The sequence below is a fragment of the Gymnoscopelus microlampas genome (genome assembly GCF_963454915.1).
Source record: "Gymnoscopelus microlampas genome assembly, chromosome: 7".
Classification (NCBI taxonomy): Eukaryota; Metazoa; Chordata; class Actinopteri; order Myctophiformes; family Myctophidae; genus Gymnoscopelus; species Gymnoscopelus microlampas.
In genome coordinates this window covers 35,200,400-35,226,367 of record NC_139944.1, presented here as the reverse complement: position 1 = coordinate 35,226,367, position 25,968 = coordinate 35,200,400, and the positions used below count along the sequence as shown (strand labels likewise).

The following is a 25,968-nucleotide window of genomic DNA, read 5'->3' as shown; positions in this document are numbered from 1 at the left end:
AGAGAACGTACGCTGAGGTAACCGGAATGATCGCCCCCATTTTTTTACTGAGTTTACGTTCAGGAGTACCTAGTGGCGACCGTTCCCAGGTCACCGGATTTGATCCGGGGCGACCGTGTTTTGGGGCATATTAGTAGTATTCTTGTATTCGCTGAGGTAACCGGAACGCTCCTTAGATGTTATAAATGTTTATATCCAGGCCATATAGCTATTAGCTACATATTGTTGAACGTGTTGTGTTGTTATGTTATTGTTTGGCATCGGTAAGGAGAGCTGAGTCTGACATCATTCTTCCTAATTTGTCAAACGTAGGCCTCGTTAGTCATAGGCTGCTGTAGCCTACGGATTATCAAGTGTTCTGTGTTCATAAACACAATAGATAAAGTCGACACATCGATAAATGCCAACGACACGTCGTCACGCAAAATCCTGAGTCGTTCACATCCCTAACTAGAACATTGGCAAAGCACGGGACAACTATTGAAGGAAGGGTATGTTGGTGGTTGAAAGTTGATATTGCTTGCAGAAAGCATCATCCCAAGCCTACTTGAACGAGAATAGATGATTCACACAGTAGATTGTGTGGAGAGAAAATGTTGCTTTCTCAAAGGTACTAAAATAAATATGTACTCATTCTTCAGAAACAAACACACACACACAAACAAAGCAAACAAAGGTGTGCTTCAACCAGGTGAAGTACTTTAGTCTAAACAAATAAGTGTTAAGGTCTTTCTTTGGTATGTCTTTCAATTCTAATCTACATTTTAGGGTTACAGCAAAAGATAAATGTTCAAGGGTTGATGCTTACCTTGCCCACCTGGGCCCGTCGTTCCATTCATTGCAGCGTCTTTTATTGTTGTTCAAATCAGTGTTCTTTAATGCCTGGTGACTAAAACAGAAAGCGTAAGGTGTCACAGAGAGTAAAAATTATTCAGATAGCTTTGCAGTTTAGTGCTGGAATATTGTAATGCTGCTTGAAGTGAGGACTCTGAGTATTAATACATGTTGTTTAGTACCTTCGTGCTCTAAGAAAATGCCTCAGGCCAGACCTTTGTATATAAATATAATAATAATAATTGTGTGTGTCTGTCTGTGTCACTGACATCTTACATGGTAATCTACATGAAGTATGACAAAGCAAGTTTATGATGTGTACCTTTCAGTCAATTTCAGCTCATGCCACAGTATACTGTATAGTCGTTCAGATAATGTCATACAGTATAGTAGGTTTCACAGTACATGTAGGAAAACAGAAGATGTTTCCTACCTGGGAAGAAAACAAAAACAAAACATGTACATCTATTCAAAATAGATTAAATATTGCAGTTTGTTTTTGTCTCCAGTTTTGCTTGATCTTCACAAAGACCTCATTATCTGATGGCCTGATCACATGACGAGTCTGATATCAAGCTATTTCCATCTGTGGGTCTGTGCCTTGGCTTGGCTTTAAGGACACTTAAAGGCATGCTGACAGACTATAAATGTGGAATGTGAAATTCCACCTTAACTACCCATGGAGTCAGCTGGCTGTGCCATCAGTTTAACCACCGTCTGGCATCCCGAAAATAGGCAAACATTCTGCGAAAATGGCAGATCTACAAGCCCACAGCACGTTGTGAGCTTGTAGATCTGCTGTTTTCATCAAAGAGATTTGGTGTAGACGGGGAAAAAGGAGGGGACCAAGTATAGGCCCCTGGGGCACCCCGGTCAACGAGGTATAGGGTTTAAGTGGTTAAGGAAACTTGATTGAATACTTATTCAATGCCGTGCTGTTACAGTATCAAACATGTAAAAAAGTCAGGAAAACTCAGCTAAAAGGATGACCCAAAAAGCCCAGAGGGGCTTGTTTCCATTGTGGTCTATATCCATAAATAAAGTCCCAATGAAAAAGGATATAATAGCAGTGATAGTAAAATCAACCTTCAAGTCACAAGTGAGTTTATTTAAACTCATACAGTATTCATCTTCTACAGGAATCTGAGTTGTCTCAGCAGAAGGATGCCATTGATTGAGATTCTGAAGGTCAAAAATACAGAAGCGCAGGAAATCACCCAGCAGGCTCTCAGTAACCCAGAGGTTACTGTATATCATTTTTATAAATACAAACAAAGGAAAACGGCGTCTGCACACTTGTGTTTCTGCTTTTCTGTGATGTTTGTGTGCTAAACGTGTGACTATGAGACCTAGGTCAACTAGTGTCTCCCGCTACACCACATTTCTTCAGCAAAAACAGCCGATCTACGAGCTCATGACGCAATGCAATGTGTGAGCTTGTAGATCTGCTATTGTTGCTGAATGATCGCCACAGAATAGGAACACTAGTGTTCAAGTGGTGAAGAATGTTGTCAGAGAATCTAGTTTCTTTTTTCTCTTTTTAAAAACATCTCATTTAGCTGTTTAGACCATTTATCAACAACACTGTGTAGGTTTGGCAGGTCACATATGATGATCATCTCTATGGCAACAGTCACACAGCAATGACTTCATGCACCCAAAGAAGAAACAGGACAGTTTCATAATTGTAAAACTAGGATTAGTATTGTGTGGTAATTCTTATACAACAATGACTTGCCATCAGAGCAGCAGCAATGAGTTGATCTTTTAACCCATTAAAGCCAGGAACGCATCTGTCTTTCTAGATCTCTTTCGGTATTCAAAAATAGCAGATATACAAGCTCGTAGCTTGTAGATCTAGCTATGTTTTGAAAAATCTTGTTAATTTGTGCAAATCTTTGATATATATATGTAGTACATATATATATACAGTGGTTCTCAAACTTTTTCATGTCAAGGACCCCCAAAATGATATGAATTTGGCCACGGACCCCCCCCCCCCCTCCCATCTCAAAAAAAGAAAAAAAAAAAAAAAGAAAAAAAAAAATATATATATATATATATATAAAAAAAATTTTTTCAAAGATTTGCACACATTTTCACGATTTTTCCAAAAATAGCAGATCTACAAGCTCATAGCACTCGGTGCCGCACTATGTATATCTGCTATTTTTGAATAGCCAAATAAATCTAAAAATTACACAGATGCATTCTGGTGTTAATGGGTTAACATGACGAATGATCGTATGAAAGGCTGGCTGTACATAATCAGCTGATGTGATTTATTAGTGCATACAGTGTGAGAGAGAGACGGGGTGAGACAAGGTGAGAGAATGGGTGAGACAAGGTGAGAGAATGGGTGAGACAAGGTGAGAGAATGGGAGAGAGAGAGTTGGCTTAGATGCAAAGAGGCAGAATGACCAGGAGCAAAGATGTTTTTTGCACCTGTTTGGGTGGGACAACTGACGTGGTTTATTTTTTATGATTTGTTTGCGTAATTGTGGAATTTCCTTTATAAATGTCTGAGCATAACCACATTCAAGTAAAACCCAGGATCAGTATAGTTTACAAAACTTAAATAAATAAAAACTTGGATGCTTACAATTATGTATAAGACCTTAAATTATATTGTTAGATGGCTATTTTGGATTTGTGTTTCCAGTGGCTATAAGTTGTCATAATGTCATTGTTTTGTCAATAAATGCACGTATGCCCTGGAGCTATCGATGAAAGTTGCAATTCTCTGTGCAAAACTAATTAAAAATAGAATATGTTCTGACCAGTCACACATCCTAAAGGCTAATTAATACTTACTGTGTTGTTCTCTTTCAAGCAGAAAATGCGTAGCGTGGCGTTGTTTGAAACTCTAGTCATTTTCAGCATAAATTAGGCTTAGGTCATGTATCCACACAAATCAAAATAAAATAAATATATCTTTAGTCAAATTGTTCCAAAATGACAAATATGCCGATCTCGTTTTGTCTAAAGACTCATATATTCTCTTTAAACACTGCAACCGTTTCATTACGTCTGTAAACCTTTAGCGTTTACTTGCAGAGCATGTACAATATTTTACAACCTGACCAATTTCACGGTGTTTAACACATTGCCTGCCAGAGTTTTTTCAGATTTTTAGCTGTTGCCTGCCAGGGTTTTGCCATGTTTTTGGTACCTGTTCGCGTAGCCACAGATTTTTTTCCTCCAGTATGATTGATCCCCAGATGGTTTCTAATCACAGATGAGATTCAGGTGTGGTTTCACAAATGTCAACGAGGTCATTTTGACCTCGTTGACATGTTTGGTTGATGTTTCAATATAGCTCAAAAGCAGCAGTTTTAAACCAAAAAACAAAGTGAATTGTTTGTCCGTTTGAATTTTAACATTGAAGTGAATGGAGCAGCAAATCTTCGAACATTTTTAGCTCCTAATCTGTTCATAATTCGACAAGGGTTGAAATTATAAAAAAATGCAAAAAAAAAAAAAAAATTTTTTTTTTGAAAAAAAAATTTTTTTTTTTCCTTTTTTCCAAAGACGTATATATACGTCATTGGCAGGCAACAGCTGATTTCTAAATGACGTATATATACGTCTTAGGCAGGCAATGTGTTAATATGTCACCAGATATTCTCCATCAAGTGAAAAAAAAGCTTTCAGCTGCTGCAGTGAAATATGTATTGACATGAAAAAAAGAAAACTACTCACCTATTAGTTGTATGTCCTCTGTGTTAAGCTCTTCCACTTTAGCCTTTGCTCTTAACACTATCTGACACATCCAAGGTGACACCCCTTTTTGTTAGGTAATAAAACATAAGAACCGCTGAATCCCTTACATGGGGAGAATCCGCTTGGTAAAAACGCGTATTTGTGGCGATGGTAAAGGGTGGTTCATCTTACCCTAATCCCATGAAACAGATCACTTCACACAGTTGGCATTGGAAATACATACTGTGTGCCATCCAATACACCTCCATATGGCCTGCATCCAGTGAAGCGGTTTTGGCAATCACTGACAAACATAATGAACTAATATAATCACATAGTGATATCAATATTGTTCTTCTATTCATACTATATCAGAAGCCACAAAAAATAGTCCTAGTGATTTATGGATCCACATTGTCCATGCTTTTCCTGATTCACTGGGCCTCCTGTAATACGATGACTCCACTATTTTATGTATTGGTCTGTAAATACTGTATCAACATGAGACGTTTTATTTGGTAAAATAATCCCCGGTTAGTAATCTCTTTTTGGCATGTGATGTACAATATGGCTTCCCCATTTAAGCTTATATGGTGTTCATGGAAATTCTGACAAGACGGTTCTCCAAAGAGAGCAAATGATGCGTTCAGTGAGTCGCCACTGGTTCAATACTCTTGGCATTATAAAAAGGGGGTTGTCTGGATAGTGGCGCTTTCTGCTTCTCGAGGGGTTTAGTTTCACACTGACAGAGGTTAGTCAGGCGTAACATACCCAGACGGTTTGAATAGCGCTGGCCTCATAAACGATAAGGTTGTGACCCAACAATAAGAAAACCGAAAAAGACACGATAGGAGGACAAACAAAAACAGCACCCTCTGACCTGACAGAGGAAACGGGGTAAGTGTTCTTCTACAAAAAGCTCAACACATACTGTACAGAAACACTGGCACAAAATAGTCTTTTAAAAACAAAACTGTAATATCTCACTTTTTGCTGATAACATCACACATTTGACAATCTCTGCCGATCATGGAAATATTGCAGGTGGGCTCATCAGGAGGTAGTACTGCTTATCGTACTTAATATTCAACAGAAAACTCTATTTTATTTTTATCATAGTGTGGACAACATTAAGCTCACTAGATTTTATTTCCAGGAGGAATGTTGTAAGATTGCACCACTTTGAGCATTTTGTTATATCCTTCAGAGCAGGTTCCTTCAAAAAGTTGAAAATGATGTCTTGGCAAATCTAACACTGTCAGATCATCCTTTCATGGTCAGATGTAATGAGAACTAATTCTATATTTGCAGTGTGTGATCATCACATAGCCAATTTATCGGTGGGCTTAAGTGGATATTCTTGGCTGTGCAATTAAAATGTACGCTTGACTCAGGTGTCGAATGTATGTGCCTGATGCTGCAAGCTCTTGGATTCCTGAATTGCTGGAACCATATACAGTTGTCAAGTGCTATTCGTACTGCAGTTTGAAATATTGCTGATTTGCATGAACAATAATGGTATGCATATTTCAAATGCCAGTGCTGGTGTTGGATATGGCCAGTGGCCACTGAGTTCATTCTTCTGTTGTCAGTAATGATCTTTGTAAGAATATTAATGCAGAGTGAAACTATCAAAAGCAGCTGAAAAAAGACAATAGACCAAAAGTATGGATGGTTTTATAAATGTGCTTTTAATAACTTTTTCAAAAAAATATAACAGCTCTTGACTCCCCCCCCCCCCCCCCCCCCTCCTCAAGAATAACATTTGTGAAGATAAGATAGTATCAATAATAAAAGAATACACCCACACACTGGCAAACTGCACGGTACAGGATCACATTTATTCACTGATCACGGTCACTGATAACCAGTGGTGGAAAAAGTACTCACATTGTGTACTTAAGTAAAAGTAGCAATACCACAATGTAGAAATACTTTGATTTACTTGAGTAAAAGTACAAAAGTATTAGCCTCAAAATATACTAAAGTACTAAAAGTATAAGTTCTCATTATGCAAAATGTCCCATTTCACAAGTCATATGTATAAAATCCTTTGAAAATAGCAGATGTACAAGCTCACAGCGCGTCGCAAAGGGACACGTTGTGAGCTTGTAGATCGGCTATTTTCAAATAGCCAAAGTGTATATATATATATATATATATATGTATATGTATATGTATATGTATATATATATATATATATATATATATATATATATATATATATATATATATATATATATATATATATATATATATATATATATATATATATATATATGTATGTGTATATATATATATATATATATATATATATATATATGTATGTGTATATATATATATATATATATATATATATATATATATATATATATATGTGTGTGATTAATGTATGTTTTTTTTAATAATAAGTGAAATCTACAAAGTAACTAAGGTTCTCAGATAATTGTAGTGGAGTAACAGTACAATATTTTAGAAATAAAAGTATTGACAATGGGAAATACTCCAGTAAAGTAAAAAATACCTCAACATTTTACTCAAGTACAGTACTTGAGTACATTTATTTAGTTCCACCACTGCTGATGACCTTCCTCAGGCATGATTTTTCTCATCATGGAGATAATATTCTACATTTTTATAGAACAATTTAGCAAAGATGTGAGATCATTGTGGGTATTTGGATGGTTTGATATAGTACTGTTTTAATTACAAACATTCTATGTCACTAATGCGTTAAATTAAAACATTCATCTGTCTCCTAAATAAACCCAACAGGAGAGAGATATAGTGGGCCTGAAGCAATTCTTCATGCTGTTTTCAATCTGTGGGGAAGTCAAAAGAAAGATGACATTAGCATTATATGTTTAATTAAAAAAGAACGAAAAAAGACACAATTGATCGTAGAAGCCAGGTTTTAATTAACCCATTAAGACCGGAGACGCATCTGTGTCATTTTAAGATTTATTTGGGCTATTAAAAAATGGCAGATATACAAGCTCATAGCACAGCACTGAGTGCCGTGCTATGAGCTTGTAGATCTGCTATTTTTTGAAAAATCGTGAAAATTTGTGTAAATCTTTGAATTATATATATATTCTTTATTTTGAGATGGGGGTCCACTGCCAAATACATATAATTTTGGGTGGTCCTTGACATGAAAAAGGTTTTAAGAACCACTGATATTATAAAGACATATTTTTTAAACTGTTAGAGATTTAGAAGACATTTGTAGAATCCCCAAAACCAAAGATTTGAGTTACAAATGTTCCTTTAAAAAATATATATATATTCGAAGATTTGCACAAATTTTCGAGATTTTTCAAAAATAGCAGATCTCCAAGCTCATAGCGCGGCACTCGGTGCCGTGCTATGAGCTTGTAGATCTGCTATTTTTCAATAGCCAAAGAGATCTAAAAATGACACAGATTCTTTCCCGGTCCAAATGGGTCAAAACCTTACCTTTGACTTTAAGCTTGGTGGAGCACTCTGCGTGGCCAAGGGAGTTGACTGCGACGACTTTGTATTCGCCACTGTCCTCCTGTCTGACTCTGATTATGGAGATGGAGCAAATGCCATATGCATTGGTGATGTAGTAGTTTTTGTCCGAGTTAATGCAGACATCATTCAAGTACCACTTCACATTGGGGAGAGGGGTCCCTCGGACAGCACATGTCATGTACAGCTGATAGCCTTTAGGTGGTGTGTGAACTTTCAATGGGACTAGGATGGATGGGGATCTCTCGAAAGTGACTGCCGTTGAGCTGCTACCTCCAATTAATGCCAGTGGAACTATATAAGGGGAGACAAAATCAAAGATGGTGTTAAATGGCGCTGTATTCTGAACTTGTACAGGATGCAGATCAAACAAGTGAAATTGGAAGTGGTGACACAAATAAATGAGCAAACAAAATTGGAACTGGAACAGTACAAAATGTAAGCCGATAAATGGGTACTCTCTCCTGATTGGTTGATATTTGCAACCCCCTCTGAAAATGTCTGTTTATTACAGAGGTGGAGAGACAGGGAGACCCCTGTTACTGAACATACACTCTATAACAATGAGTACTATCAGAATATAATTCACTGAACTCATTCAGTGCCCAGCTTATTTATGGCATTTGGCTCTGAGTGCCACAGCCAAAATTCATCCTTAAAAAAAAGTGCTTAGGAGCCGAGATACAGCCTTTTTAAGTAAGAAGTTAAACAAAGAGTGAATGGAGCAGAATATTTTCAAATCATGATATCTTTCTTCTGAACATTTTTTTTCTAAAAAAAAAAAAGTTTTTTTTTTCCATGACGTCACGTGGCGCTCAGGGCGCTCAGGCCACGTGACGTCTAAGACGTCATGTGGCACTTTTTAACAAAAGAAAACGTTTTGTTTTAGAAAAAAATATATTAACCCTACCTTTAATTGAATAGGTGCAATGTTATTTAGTTATGCAACACCAAAAACTAGAGTAATGGTTTGGTTTGATTCTTCAAACGTATTTGACCCAGGTACAGTAAATGACTCACCTCGGTTGCTGTTCGCACCCCATGTTGGTGAATTGGACGGATCTGAAAGGCCCATGTCGTTCTTGGCAAAGACGCGGAAATGGTACTCTCTCCCATCTTCAATGTTGATGGCTGTCAATGTGTTGGTATAGAGGCGGTCTCCTATGTTATTCCACTTCCTTGTGGTTGAGTTGTGTTCAGCCACCACATAGTACAGGCGATCATCCAACTCTTGATCTGGAGACGGGGCCCAGGATATCACTACTTTGCCCTGGACAGTTTGCTCTAGCGCTACTGGACCTGGGCTCTTGGGTTCGTCTAGTGACAAGTGGAAATTTTAGTTGTTATTGAGGGGAAAAAAAGGAATCCATAAATTGACTATTGACCCCAAACTAGTTTTATTTAGTCTAGGCCTTTATTAAGATTTGAGTTGATTGACTGTTTGTGTCTTTTTCTTACCTGTGACTCTGACCTCAATGTCAAATGAGGCTTCGCCCGATGAGTTTTTGGCCTTTATAGTGAATATGCCTGTGTCAGAGCGCTTTGATGAGGGGATCGCAAGCTGTGACATTCCCTCTGTGTTGATAACATTTATCCAGGGGGATACAGGCTCATCGTCCTTTAACCAAGTGATCTCTGGTGGAGGCTCCGCCTGAAGATGGCAATATAATACAATTAAATAAAACATGAGGCTCCCATCACATCAATTTCATTACTGATGTTGGCATTTCTTGAACATTTTGACTTTAATGCAAAAATAAATTCACAGACTGACAGACTGCAGTTTGTCAGCTGTAGGCCTAATTCATGATCGATATTCTTTTTGCGGAGAAGACGGCAATATGCAGTTTACTTTTACAACTAACTTGAAATGTCGCATCGGTGTCCTCAAACAGTTGAAAGGACCATGGCTGGGGTCGGTTTAGGGCATTGGCCATGACTTGCACTATACTTGACATTACTGCTGTGCTGACCATTTTCCAAGAATAATATTTGTTAGTTTTTTGAGGAAGCCATCGGATTTGATTCTTTTCAGTACAGTATGGAAGTCAAAGACTTGAAACTTGCTTGAAATAGGTAATCAAATGTGTGTTGTCAAATACCGTATCATTGAGTTTTAATGCATTTTTAAAGTGTGTATTGATTTGAAAAGTCCAAAAATAGTCTCTGGAGAAAAGATTGAAATATGTTAACAAAATTCATGTTCAATTCATTAATGTTTAGTCAACATTGACATGAATCTAAAAATAACTGTGAATAGACCATGACATACTGTATATGGCAATAGTAATGTAATCTATAATCTGTTAGAACTTCAAGGAATGTTTACAAATGCTTTAGAAAATTATCTTAAGAATAGCAACAACTGCTCAGCTTACCATCATGGTGATGTATGGATAAAATATTGGGTCATTTTAAAATTGTGGGATTTGGGAGAACGCATCTACTGTATACATACCTCATAGTTTATTTTGACGCGCACAGTAGTCCCTGCTCTGACAACCATGAAATCCTCTGGATCTTTAAAACGAGGTCTCACTGGATACACACACGCACACGCACACGCACACACACACATCTGTTAGAGAACATGAATCATCATGAATTCTAACCATAAACTGTAAGGACACTCTCAGGCCTGTTGATTACTTACTGTTAGGATTCTTTACACACACCATCTTGGAAGGAGGGCTTAGATCTCCAGCACCAGACTTATTGATGGCCGCAACTCTGAATTCATACTCTGATCCCTCTGTGACTTCTTTAGCTGCATAGCTTTCACCTGAAGATAACATGTATGACAAGGACATTTTTTAATTCATAACACTGATGCGTTTTGACATCCCATTTCACCAAATACAGAGGAAATTTGTTTTCTGCCACCACCCCCATCCTCCTGTAATCAAATCAACATATGTCATATCCCCTCTGACAGACCTTCAATAGGCTCATTCAGGGGGTTAATGGCAATCCACTGGTTTGTGTCTTTCTTGCGCTTCTCCAACTGGTAACCAATGATTGGTTCTCCTCTGTCATCCTCTGGACGTGTCCAGGTTAAGTTGACGCAGGTCTTCGAGGCACTGACCACGTTCGGGGCTCCGGGTGGGCCAGACAGTACTAAGGAATTATGAGAAATGAAATGAACAAGATAGGTGTTTGTGTGACATTCAGTGACTACAGTACACTGTAAGTTATTGTGAAGTTAAGATTATTGTCTCTCTATGTTTTATCCATCTATACGACTAAAGCACTGATTTTGTCATTCAGGATTTTCCATAAAGTTCCTGGTGGGGTTGGAGCAAATATGTGGATAGTGCTGTAAACTGTGGGTCTTCTGTATAGGGGATGGAACAGCATTTTACAACAGCATTGCAGCCAGATGTAAACATGTGTCCCTCTACGCTGGCTAAATCATTTACTGTAGGTGATAAATGATTTGACGCGTACCAGAAACCTATCCTGAGGCAGTTTTCATTCATTACAAACATCATTGAACAAATTAACATTAGACCCACTGAGGAATGCATAATCAGAATTCTTGCCTTACCCAGCACACCAGCCATAAATGCATCTTCTGTTTCTAGGGAGTCACTGAGACCCTCTGAGTTTTCAGCATAGATCCGGTAGTTGTACTTTTTGCCATGGGTCACATTTCTGTCTCTGTAGTTGGTTTCGTCGGCTGTGACATCTCCAAGCTTCGTCCACTGACTTTGGTTTGTTTGTTGTCGTTCTATGATATAGTTGGTGACAGCGGAGCCTCCGTCGTCTTTAGGGGGGTTCCACTTAATCTCAATCATGGAAGACGAAGTTTCAACCAGTTCCACTGGACCGTCTGGTGGACCTGGCCTGTCTGTTTTGGGAAACATGGCATTAAAAGGCATTTGTTTATTTATTATTTTTTTGAGGAATGATGACAGTAAATCTAATATTAACCACATGAACCCTAGCATCCATATTCTGGTCATAATAGGTGAACATTCAGCAAAAATAACAGAATTATCTCACAATACGTCATGCTGCACCATGTTGGGAGCTTGTAGATGGGCTAATTCTTTTTTTGTGTAGAAGTGTATATATATACTTCTACACAAAAATAGAAGGGGGACCAAGTATTGATCCCTGGGTGACCCCGTTCAGTGAAGTATAGTATATAGGTTTTAAGTGGATAAAACGCAATAATTGCTTTTGCACTTTTATCACCACAAATCTTGTTTTTATCTGCCTATATTTTCATACCAATGACAATAAGCTGAGAGGTGGCTTCCACGGTCCCAAATGGGTTTGTGAGTTGGATCTTGACCACCCCTGAGTCCGTACGCAGACAGTCTCTAAACAGCAGCCGGCTGTGGTTGGATTCCTTTATCATCTTGACTCCTCCTCCATCCTTCAACTGAGAGCCATCCTTAAACCAGTTGACGTCCAAGGACTCCTGAGTAGGAAATGGCATCTTGAAAGTGGCAGTCTGTCCCACTTTAACTATCACCGGCTTTGAGAACTTGTGAAGATCATCTGGGTCAAATTCAGGTACGTCTGTGAACCAAAAAAGTGCTTGATCAGATGAATGCATTTGCGAACAATTATTATGTGATTTTTCTGCTGGGATATTGGATAGATGAAAGAGAAATGCACAAAACAGCCTATTATTGTAGTCTCCGCCAGGCCAAAGTTGTGGCCGAGACAGTCCTGTGTGTGTCTGTCCGTCCGTCCGTTGGTCCGTCGGTGAGCAGCTTAGCCCTAGAATGTCTGTGATGTTACATACATTTAATCTTTTCCAAATACACAGCCATAGATCAGTCCTATCCACGCCCGGTTAGCAGACTGATCTCCGTGGCATAAAAGTGCTCTGCGCAGCGTGTGTCACCCAATAATTTATTCCTAAGACTTGTAGTCAGATATTGTCCGTTGGACTGATCGGCATGAAACTGTGCACGCACACTACTTGGAGGCCAAGTAAAAACCTCTACTAAATGTATCATATCGCCCTGTTATAGCGCCACCAGGAGGTCCTATTTGTGCCAGATAAAATGTTCTACCCAAAGTCTGTTTCCTTCAAAACACAAATTTTGCTACTGACCAAAACTCCCATTCCAAGTGACTATGACCAAAGTTTGCGGGCCCTGGGTAGGCCTGGCAGAGACCTGTGAGGCCGGAGCACACTTTTCTTGTTAATGGTGTTATTGTTATGTCATACCTCCAACAATGACCTTTCCTTCAGTACTTTGTACTCCTGACACAAAACGATGGAGTCCTGAGTGATCATCGTCACAGCTTTTGATTGTCAGCTTGTGTGAAGTTCCATCCTGGGTAATGCTGGCACCACGTTTGGAAGTTAACTGGTAAGACAAAGAGATAACCCATAGTCTAAATTAACCAAATGTAACAAATACCAAGTTGTGCCTTTGCTTTACCTGGTGATTGCAGGTCTTACTATTGTTTTTTTGTTTTTTTTACTTTTTAGGGCATGTGTGTGTGTGTGTGTGTGTGTGTGTGTGTGTGTGTGTGTGTGTGTGTGTGTGTGTGTGTGTGTGTGTGTGTGTGTGTGTGTGTGTGTGTGTGTGTGTGTGTGTGTGTGTGTGTGTGTGTGTGTGTGTGTGTGTGTGTGTGTGTGTGTGTGTGTGTGTGTCTCCAGAGCTAAGCTCACAAACTGCTATTGTAAAACTAAATATTGTGTGCCAGTAGGCCACAGAGGTACCTAATCAATTTTCTTTGACAATTGTTTAAAATACTTTTTGAAATATTCAGCTTACATTTTCTAATTAGAAGTTAATAATGGGGCTGTAATTGAGCTGAAACCTTGTCCAGATTTTGAGTCATATGCCATAGATACGTCATAACACTGACGTCATAGATGATTGATGTTACAGGCTGGTCACATGAGGTCTGAGATCCACATTTGAGTTTCCACATATGCCATTTCCATGTGGATCCAGAGGTCGACAGTTTTCTAGTGTTTTAAGTTTGGTGATTGAATAATCTATTTAGGCTTATTTAGACGTTGCATATTGTAAGTTAGGGTTATCAGAAGAACGTAGATGCACTGTAGATACATTAAATGTAAAGGCAAAAAGCTAGTATGGAGATGAATTAAACCATACCTCTTCCCCATCCTTGAACCAGGTCCCCTTAGCATCAGTATTCATCGTAACGACAAGTTCAGCAGGCTGACCACGAATGGCATAGACATCAGATAGTCCACTTGTAATTACAGGCTCTATGTGACAGGAAAGAAATAAACAATTACACTCTGTTTTTGATTTTCATGAGCATCACTTTAAAGCTCAAATAAGTTAGAAATAACCAAAACATGCTTAATTTAATTATTTTCATCTTATAATTACAAGTAAGATATCTGGCCTGGAATGCCTTGGAATTTGCACCTTCATGATCCAATGATACCTATTGATTTTGGCAAACCAGTGGCTTTTCCTCTAGCACTACCAGTAGGCAAGTTTTTTTCACTTGCACACATTTTACTCTCAAAACAAGATGTCTTGAAAACTACTGGCTGGATTGCGGTGGAATTCAACCTCTGTTGAATGTGTGGACCTAATGGGCTTTCCTCTTGTACCACCATTAGCTATTTCACTTGCACACAAGATATCTCATAATTTAAGGCATCTTGCAGGATGAACCCTACTGATTGTTGTGACCCATGGCCTTACTTCTAGCGCCACCTTTCGGCCAACATTTCCATTTGGGTGTAAGAAGAAGCCGCTATAGGCTAGGGGCTGCTCCTTAGCACAGTGGTTCTCAGCCTTGTGGGTCAGGATCCCCAGGGGGGTCCCCACATGATTTTGGGGGACCCCAGATGATAGTAAAGTGACAATTTAAGGACTTTTAAGACCTTTTTAATACATAAAAGAAAAAATAAGGAAAGAAAAGAAAAAGAAAACATTACTGCATCAAAAGTAATCAACAAACTAAACTGTAAAAACATTGGCCAAATTGTAAAATAACATAAGAAGAAGCAAAAATGTTGAATTATGATGTACAAGCTTGTATCTGCTATTTCCACAATATTTATCTGTGGATTTTCACTATTTATCTGTGGAACCGAGTCAAACAAAATGTAATGCCTCAACTCCTACAATTCCAAGAGCCTGTCAGGGTGGGGGGTCCCCAGTTCAAATATGATTATTTTGGGGGGTCACGGCCTGAAAAGGTTGAGAACTACTGCCTTAGTAGACTTAGTAGACAACAATATTGATCAACAATATTAATGATTTATAGTAATTTCTGTTATGTATTGCTTATGCGTTTCACTATGCATTCTAGCACTATATGTTGAGCTCGAATTGGGCCCGAAATTCTGATCCTGATTAGTAACACAGAAAGCCATTCCAAATGTCAGCATACTTACTTGGGGATTGTGGTTCTTCAGTGTACAGTATTGACATTAGATAGTTAATTTGAAATTAGAACTCACCTTCACTCTGGGAATTCATTATTTAATTAATCATTTTATTTCGCCCCCACCTTCTCAATCACAGAAGTAAAGGGCGTCAGTTCTATAAGGATTGTGGTGAATGGGTTTAAATTGAAGTCTTGTTAAAAAAGTTAGTCTTGTGCCTAGCCATTGATATTCCATGAACAAATTATTAGACTGCTGTATTAATTGTTTCCTGGATTATTCCATAATTCATGTTATTATTACATTCATCCCATTCCATGGCTTACCATGTTCTGCCTCTGTACCCGATTGGACAAGCCCTGTGACACCAGCAACAGCATTATAATTTCTCCCCTTATGCCAAAGGTCTATGTACAGTATGAGGATCCCCTCAAGCATGTTAGAAATTATTGTGATCCGTTTTACCACATCCTGAAAGTCCATCTGCTGTTGCTTATTTAGGCCTATCACAATTACCTGTCAGTGATCAGTTAGCAGTTAGTGGCTATGTATATCGCTTCTAAGTAGCCTATCCTATATACAGTACTTATAACTACATAAGCAGTTATAAGAAGTTGTGAAAAGTTTCGTCAATGCTTTTCTGTGTGCCTTATTACAGAAAAGCATTATGTTTAAGCACTATGGAGTAAGCAGTTTAACCCATTTAGGCGTGGAACCCCTATTCGTTACTTTACCTTTAATTCCAGGAACCCCTTTTGGGATTGTCGTTGCTATGTACAGTATATAGCAACATACATTTTTAGTCATTTTTGAATTAATATTTTAATATTTTCAGAAAACTTAGGTCAGGATTTAGAAGACGTTTTTAGAATCGACCTCAGGTCTAAATGGGTTAACAGCAACATATTAATGATGTTAATATGTTCTTAACATATTAACATTTTAAGGCCTATAATTCTGCTGTGTGAACAGAGTTACGACTAACACACTTACTTCCGAAGCCATTATATCTCAAATGGCTTTCATATTCAGAATTATATCCATGCAGTGGTTAAAACATTGGTGGAAGTTTCTTACCACTGCTAACCACATCCACAACCTGTGGATCCGAACCCTTTATACTCACTGCTGATGCTCCACTTTTACCTATCAATCATCAAAATGAATCAATGAAGCTGCCATAAACAAGGATATTTATCATACCAACTAGATTGAATATTAGGGACCTCCTCCCTTCCCCAGAAATATTATGTGACAAATACATATACCTATAGCAGCAAATGAATAATTTATACTTTACTATTATTATTATTTACTGTACAAGTTAATAAACAACATAACATTTTGAGGCCTATAATTCTGCTGCGTGAACAGAGTTACGACTAACACACTGACTTCCGAAGCCATTATATCTCAAATGGCTTTCATATTCAGAATTATATCCATGCAGTGGTTAAAACATTGGTGGAAGTTTCTTACCACTGCTAACCACATCCACAACCTGTGGATCCGAACCCTTTATACTCACTGCTGATGCTCCACTTTTACCTATCAATCATCAAAATTAATCAATGAAGCTGCCATAAACAAGGATATTTATCATACCAACTAGATTGAAAATTAGGGACCTCCTCCCTTCCCCAGAAATATTATGTGACAAATACATATTACTATAGCAGCAAATGACTAATTTATACTTTACTATTACCGGTATTATTATTATTTACTGTACAAGTTAATAAACAACATAACATTTTGAAGCCTATAATTCTGCTGCGTGAACAGAGTTACGACTAACACACTGACTTCCGAAGCCATTATATCTCAAATGGCTTTCATATTCAGAATCAGAATGATATCCATGCAGTGGTTAAAACATTGGTGGAAGTTTCTTACCACTGCTAACCACATCCACAACCTGTGGATCCGAACCCTTTATACTCACTGCTGATGCTCCACTTTTACCTATCGATCATCAAAATTAATCAATGAAGCTGCCATAAACAAGGATATTTATCATACTAACTAGATTGAAAATTAGGGACCTCCTCCCTTCCCCAGAAATATTATATGACAAATACATATAACTATAGCAAATGAATAATTTATACACATTTATACAAGTTAATAAACAACAGTTATGATGGTAATGTACTGTATGTGCAATCTTATGGAACCATAGAGAATGGTAAAACTTGCTGGCAGCTTTATTTGCGATAAAGTCTTGCCAGGTATGTTGGACTGTATATAGTCTGGTCTTTGACACAAAGAAATCCTGAGAGCAATAATCATTTAATTGAATACATTGAATTAAAAGTAGGGTAAGTGATTTGCAATTATTCAAATAATTGCAAAATGGGTCTATGTTCTGATAGTGCTCGTTACTATAGAGTGTCCTGTCCATATAAGGAGTCTCCATGTCTCTCCAGCTCTTTATAAAACAGAAAATGCATTTTCGTTTCAGTTTCAGTTTCATTTCCAATTTTATCCAATCAGGATAGAGATCTCAATCAGGATATAGATTAAACAAGTGAAATTGGAAGTGATGACACTAAGAAATGAGCATGCAAAATTAGAACTGGAATGAAGCTTAAAAATGGGTACTTTCTCCTGATTGGCTGAGATTTTGACACCTACCGGAAAATGTATTTTCTGTTTATTAAAGCGCTGGAGAGACAGGGAGACATCTGTTACTGAACAAACACTCTATAGCAATGATTACTATCAGAATATAGTGCTTTAACCTTTAAAAAAAATACTTTTTGTTTTAACCCAAAAATATCACTTACCCTACCTTTAATTAAATCCTTAATTTATTATTATTATTGCAAAGTATAGCATTATGCTCCACACGTGTTTGGGCATATAACACGTTACTTAATGAGTAACGGTGTTCTTACTTACCATCTTTTGGTGCCTCAGCTGGAGCAGTAGCTGGAGCTTCAGTAGATGCAGGGGGCGTAGTTGGAGTAGCAGTAGGTGGGGTGGCAGGAGCAGGATCTTCAGGAGTTGGTGCAGGAGCTTCTGCAGCAGCTTGTTTCGCAGCTTGAATCTGCTCTTTCCTCTCCTCTCTCCCCTTTTCTAGTTTTGCCTGTTGCTCTTGAGCAATCTTTTGCACGTCCGCTCCAGATCCGCCTGCCCGTGTCGTTTTTCTTGCTGTCTTTTTGCCCTTTTGTGCACTTTTGTCAGCTGGATAATGCAGAAAGATGTTCATGTATTGAGGAACACACCACAGCTTAGTTGATACCCACAACCCCTTTGTTGTATTTTCAACTGAGAACACTTTTCTTTTAAAATACAAATTAAAAAGGTGTTAACCTTTTTAATATGAAAATACATCGCTTTTGTCAAGTGAATGCCACGAGTCACGTGATAAAGTATACATTTGCCTTAACTAAGCCATATCGTAATACAATAAAAACATTTCTGTCATCGTTATCATCCGATTATCAGTTGTTCTTACCCCATTATGTACCATTATCAATTATGTTATGTCATGATCAAACACTATACAGTTTCTGCTGAATGTTGTGTAACTTACCTTCAACAATGAGCCATGCATTGCAAGATTTTATGCCTGCACAGGCTGAAAAAATGCCTTTGTCCACTATCATGCAGTCTTTGACCACCAGCCTGTGAATGAGCTTGTCTTCTGAAACCTCAATGTCATATTTGTCGTCTTGTTCCAGTGGTAAATTCTTGCCAAACCACTTAATCTTGGAGAAGGGATTTGAAAGAACACATTCGAAGACCGCATCTTCTCTCTCTGTTGCCGTCACTTCCTGAAGTTTGACTAAGAAATCCACCACAGGAACTGAAAATAATATTGTTAATCAGACTTGGTTATTTAGACTCAGAATTTGAACTATCAATAGCAAAGTGTGTTAAAAGCAATAGACTTCATATTAGGCCAACAAAAGGACAATGTTAAGCCTGATTTTTACTTGGTTGGACACATCCGTCACGCACCGAAAAGAGCAAATCTAAAAGCTCACAACGTGTCATGCTGTGAAGCATCATGAGCTTGTAATTTGGCTATTTCCAGTGCATGACACCTGTGCAACTAACTAAGTACAACTCAGGCTTTAAGGCGATTCACACAGCCTGAGTGAAGTGCAGAACCTACTTTTGAAATCTGTTGAAAATACATTGACATCGTCAACATCCATCTGGTACAACCCTGCATCATCTGGTAGGAGGTCCTTGATGCTGAAAACGTACTTATTGCCTACTTGATTGAGGATGTGCTTCGCTTTTTCTGCCTCCTCTCTGCTGCATGCTACCATCTCACCATCCTGTGGGGGAGTTACAGGCAATGCCATTTACTTTGAAAGCGGAAAATTAAAATGCTCTTGGAAAATAAAGTTGCAAGGCAATGCACCATTCAAATGAAAGGAAGAGAGGGAGGGGGTGTAATATTCATGTTGTCACAGGCAGAATCATCTTTAGACTGCATTGAGAGATTATTATTCCAACAGCAACAATTTTTATTTAAAAGTTAAATGAGTTGCATGTTTCAAAAGCATTCATAATTGACAGATTTACCTTGTACACAAATATGGTACTGTTTGGGTTAATGAGATCCAAGTCAACTGAAAAGGATGCTGTGCCGTCTGCGTTGACATCGACAGGTTTCAGGTTAGAAATGCTTTTGACAAACTGAAAGATATTCAATAAAAGGGAGGAAAGTACTGTTTTAAATAGTCTTTAAAAAAGATTTTTTCCTTTTCTTTTAAAGATACATGATTACTATTAAGGTCTTTACACACCGTGGGCATAACAAATACATGATACAAAAGTATGTTGACAAATATTTTGCATGATCGCATCAAACTATAAATATTGTTGATTCATACAGGTTGATTATTTTATTCATAGTAAAATACTGTATAAAATAAACAAAATAACCAGTTTCCGCATGTGAATGTACTACTCATGACATAAACACCAGTTTTGAAATGAATTAATCACATGAAAACAACGGTGAGTAAGGACTTTTACGATTACTGAAATATAATTGTGTCAACATTGAATACAATACACAATGCTATGTTTTTCTCTTAATGTATAAATGACAAACCTCTGCTTGCTCTTCTTCCCTTTCCCTCTTCATCTCATTAAGTTTCTTGAGCATCCCGCGGAAGTCAGTGATTCCATACTCTGTGCAGACTCTCTCATAGTCCTTCTTGTCGGCACTAAGCAAGATCTCCCAGAACTTTGGGTCTAACTCGTCTTTGTCTTTTTTCTCAAATTTGGGACGGACCTTACTGTAAGTCAGAATAACATGTCATCAATTGCATATCCTTGCACAATAGCATAAAATGTATCAAATGAATGTCTAAAAGTAAAATATAAATACATTATAGCAGCACCTTTTCCTATTCAGTACCCTCTTAAAGTCTTCTGTCTTTTGCGGTTCCTTGTTTACTCCCTTTTTCATACCAACTAAAAGGAGAAAAAAGAGGACATGTTTTACAGTGTAACCTACACTATGATTAAACAATGGTATACAAGAGAGAGTTCTAAGTGATGATTATTAGAATAATTGTAACCCAGGCAAGCTGGGTGTAGAATTGCATTTCTGATTTCACATGAATTGCATATAATTTAAAATAATTTAAATTGGATGAAATCTGGGATCCACTTTTGGAATGTTTCATTATGGTGCCTTTACACTAAGAACTCTCAGTCAATCACAATAACATAACATTGTTATTGGCCTAGCAAGTAAGCATTTGTCTGAGGAATAGATAAGACGCTCAAAACATCAACTTGTTGGTAATTAGATACATTTACAATGGGAGCATACAACAGTGTGTGGATTGCGGACATCTAGCAAGGAAACAGTTCTACCTGCAATTACATTCAGCACAACCGTTACAGTTGCTCTCCCATATTCATTTGTGGCAATGCATTTGTAGGTGTCTGCTTGATCTGGTTTAACATTTTGCATCTGGAGAAAAAAAGGAGAAAACACTCAAAGGGCAAATTAAACAAGTGAATGGGGACATTACAGATATATAAATTGAGCAGTATGAAGTTATCTTGTCAGTCTTTCTCATAGTGTGACAACGTAATTATGTAAACAATATGGGGCCATGTCCACAGAAGAATCTTTGAACGGCCAGTGCCTTTCTGGCATGCATTTCTATGGTGAAGACATGCTGTAATGTTCCTTTCCCAGTGCCGCATTTTGCATTTTAGCGCTTTTTGGCGGAGCACCGTGGGCAGTGCCTTCAACCAGATACACACCTGTCACGCCCATAGGATTGTCTCTGGGGTAATCTCTTTGCCCGTTCACCGGTTCACTGACGTTTTCTTAGCTACTTTTTGAAAGCAACAAAATCATACAATGTACGAAGCAACGGCCACAGCCAACTTTTTCACCATGTTCAATGCCATTGTTGTTCTTCTTCTCTGTTCGGGACAGAAGGGTGGCCTCTCAATTCAACAAAAAGCAAACAAAATGAATTACAAACTGATGCCCACAGAGGCTTAAGCAGTGTCTGGTGTGATCAGCCCCTTATTCTGTAGAACTTACTGGGACTGCAAATGAGCAGACCAGAATATAACAGGAAAAATCACTGTTCATTGCTTGCTTGGTAGATGGCCTTACTAAACTATGCTTTTTTATTTTATTTCATGCTTGAGTAGTGAATTTATGTTGTAGATAATGGGAACAGGCAGGTTCTGACCCCTTTCACAAAGCTCTGATCTCTTGAGTGAGCTGTCCAAATCCACATTTAGCATATAGTTCAGACAGAGAGAAAGGGGCAGAACGAATGCACAGGATACTGTAGGAGTGATCCAGCGGGATAGCTAGAGAACTGAGCAACACTGTCCCAATCAAATGGCTGTCATTGACAAATTGGATTTATTTGCTTATCTGTTTCTTCTCTTTGTCTCGCTTTCTTTCTCCCTCTAAAACGTTCTTCTGTCTCCCATTTTTGTACCTCTGTTGGGAAACCATAGCGTCTTACTGATGAGTGACATGCCGTACTTTATCACTTACCTCAAATAGATGCTCATTATTTACGTCGTCATATTTGGACACGTATCTTGTTGTGTCAGACACATCTCCATTATTTCTGGTCCATGTTACAGAGGGTGTTGGATCACCATTAACAATGGCTTTAAAGAATGCAAATTTGCCTGTATAAAATAACAAATAAAACGGAGTCACTTCACTTGGTATGAATCGCGTCCCAGATGGGAAGTTACTTGAGGTTGGCCTTCACCACATTGAAAATCATACTGTATGTATACATTGTAGTCTAACTGGCTGAGGATATCTTCATACCTACTGTACCATATAACTTTTTGAAATTGCATTTACTCGTGCACACCATATTTGCAGAGGAATCCCCATAAGATTAACAGGATGGGGTTTTAGTCACCTAATCCCTGTTCACAATTTAAAATTGAGTCAATTGGCTTATACATCATTCTGCTTGGTTTAAATTGCTGGAGCCCAGAGATTAAATGACAGGCCCGAGTTCCCTTTCGCTTTTCCCCCATTTGAACCACAGTTGCCCATTATGACTCTGGATCTAGGATAATGCACAGTATGAAAACCTTGTCATATGAGAACATTTAAAATCATTAATTTATACAGTGATTCATTTTCCTCAGGCGTACCCTCTTGGATGGTCAGAGCAATTGGCTTGCGGGTGAAGTCAGGATGGTTCTTTCCCTCCGGTATCGTCTCAACAAACTGTACGATCATAACCCCGGGGACTCTAGATTTCTTTTTGATCTCCACTGTGAAAAGAAGTTAAAATGTTACTTATTAACGGTTAAAAAAAGATGAAGAAAATTGACAGCATCCCACACTTCTATATATTCTGTTGATTTAGCATTGAACTTTCACCCACATCAACCATGCTGAAACACATTCTAATACAAGATATATTAGAATGTTTAATGTTATTCATTGTATTTCAGACCTGTACATAAAACCCATGGATACACATGGGCATTATTTATATCATGTTCATGATGTTCATGGATATGGGTATTATTTATTTCATGTTCATGATGTATTAGAAAATACAAACCTTTCAATGCCATCATTTAACAACATAGTTATTCCCATAAAGGTTTTCCTTGTATGTGTATATTCATGCCAACACTGTACAGATATGTAGGAATATTCCTGCATATCACACACCCAAAACTGTACGCTCTTATGTACATCAACTCATCAACAATCAGTTGATGAGTCAACTGATTCAGTTGAACTGATATCAGTTCTTCATGCCTTCAAGGAGCAGGAACAAAACCAGTTGGGGGGCTTTCTAGTTATGGTTGCCTGCTGTAAGCCTACCTTCTTCATTACCATCAGAAATTTCTGCATCAGGACCTGATAAAGCACATTTTGAGGAGCACATATAGGGCATTTCATGTCAGCGGGTTGCAAACAATGGAATAACCACAACGTGAGCTGATAACAGCTCAGAGATGAGGAATAGTCATGAGGAACATCTGTGGCACAAAGAAATGCAGTTGGCCTCCACAGGTCACATCCATGTTTGAGCTAATTTAAACAGTTGCAGGCAATGCTACTAAATCTCACAGGCTCAAGATTTAGTGACTAACATTTACCATCCAGCTCTTTTGTACGATAACTAATGAACAGAATCCCCATTGAAAGACTTAGCCTGAATAAGAACGCATGGAATTCACATTTTGACAGAGGCTAAACTTCGACTTGCAAAATGCAATAGAAACATCACTAAATTATGAGTGTTTGAAAAAAGCAAAAACCTATTATGTTCATCATCCGACAATCTTATTCCCACTCAACGCATCTGGTCTAGAACTTACGTTGAATGTGCCAAAGGCATATTAAGATAAAAAATATAATAAGGATTGAATGCATTAAGAAAACGGTCCTAAAAGGCAACACTGACAGTTGTTGGTAAAGCATCAGACTAATGTCCCAGGTCCCTTTTGAGGTGAATGCTCCAGTAGGCTTTTGGATCCTCAGGAGTACCTTCCAAATAAGTGTTTGTTCCACACAGTTGTATGTATGTGGATTAATGCATTTAATCTACATTTTGCACTTCTTCTTCGTCTTTTTACTCTCCTTGACTACTGTGAGTCAGCACATGCACAATCCCTTCCTGGTTCTATTTTAACCCTATTGTTCCTCAGCCCTATGTTGCTACAGCCCAATGTTTTCTCTGTAGATTTCCAACCCCCTTTTATCCCAATTGTTCCCTATTTCTTCAATGGATTTCAATTATGATTTTGAGACAAACAATGTAAAAAATAGTATTTAGTGTTTCACCTGCAACATAGTGTGTAGTGTAAAAGAAACAATGTAAAGTAAGTATCACTAGTGGACATGAGTAATATTGTTAAGTTTCACTTTTACTTTATGGTTGTATGATGTGTATATGTGTGGAGTAAGACAAACAACTATTATATTCAAAATGTAATGAAATTACATAGACGGGTTTCCGAGCGACGTCATCACAGAGCAGAATGCGCAATCTGCGCATGCCTGGGGGTGGAAGGCGCGTTCGAAAATACAGCCCTGAGCGGCAGTGAGCGCACTGGCCAATACAAACTAATAGGCGAGTGTGCTCCGGTGCGTAATTTCCAAACGCACCCATAGGCTTCCCCCCGCAGCTGCGCGGTCATATTCCTCTCAATGTTTACTAACAGGAAACCTGTCTATAGAATCAGGGCAACATAAGGCTGATGAAACATACTGTTGGGCCTTTTATTTTGTTAGTAGGATAGATCTTTTTGTTGTGTTTGTGTTGAGTCAATATTTCTGATTGGATGTCATGTGGAAAGTATCAGGATGCTTTTTGGAACTATTAGACTCAGTCAAGCTACATATGAGGGAAAGAAATGCAGGCGTATCAAGTATTATAATCACGTTGTCATTCAATAATGTCTTGTTTGGACGGTTAAAATTTTAAGCATTCCACACTATACAACGATTGATTTTAAACAAGTGGAATGGGAACTGATGTTGATCTAACCCAATGCAGACGATAGCATGTTAATCAATGCAGCAGAAAACTGCTCTTCATATCTGAGGACCACTATCTGAGTGCCAGTAGTGGAAGGAGAATCTCACTTACCTTGGCCAGTGGCCATCCCGTCTGAGTCCTTTGATCTTTTAATCATCTTGCGTTCGTTGATTACTGAATGCACTCAGCAATTTGTTTGTCTGTAATACATGGGGAAAAAAGCACAAGGGTTTCACTTTAGTACTGGTTTTATGCTCACTGCTGATTAAGTCTTCTTTTGCTTTTAATTTCATTATTTTTGATATAATCTTTCACTGGTATATTTTTCACAATAACCTTCCACATGATGTGGTTGACAACTTCTCTAAAGACTATTAGACATTATTTTTATTGTGTGTGTCTGCCCCCGGCAGAGATTTACAGTATGTATTTTAGCGTTAATAAAGAGTATTTCTGACAACATGTTGCATTCCAAAATATCCTCGGGCGCTAGGACCCTGCAGCATTCATTTTTCAGTGGTTCCATATTGTCAAACACTGTAATGACAACTGAGCTACAAGGAGGGTCGCCAAAACAGAATTAATATTACACAGTAT

The 25,968-nt window shown here is 38.1% G+C and overlaps 1 protein-coding gene across 1 annotated transcript; it reads right to left on the bottom strand.

The window, feature by feature from the left end:
* Positions 1-7,353: 7,353 nt before the first annotated feature.
* Positions 7,354-25,552, bottom strand: LOC311048537 (immunoglobulin-like and fibronectin type III domain-containing protein 1; the record flags this gene model as incomplete). The annotated part of the gene is made up of 21 exons (XM_084061796.1): positions 25,483-25,552; positions 23,021-23,143; positions 22,395-22,534; positions 21,236-21,335; positions 20,755-20,827; positions 20,463-20,649; positions 19,928-20,041; positions 19,509-19,677; positions 18,924-19,196; positions 18,287-18,571; positions 14,127-14,242; positions 13,223-13,364; positions 12,268-12,561; positions 11,579-11,881; positions 10,969-11,148; positions 10,685-10,813; positions 10,490-10,569; positions 9,490-9,682; positions 9,052-9,348; positions 7,996-8,325; positions 7,354-7,358 (listed from the first exon to the last, which is right to left on the bottom strand). The coding sequence occupies exons 1-21, from the start codon at positions 25,526-25,528 to the stop codon at positions 7,354-7,356; spliced, it is 3,579 nt and encodes a 1,192-aa protein (XP_083917922.1). The 5' UTR covers positions 25,529-25,552.
* Positions 25,553-25,968: the final 416 nt, after the last annotated feature.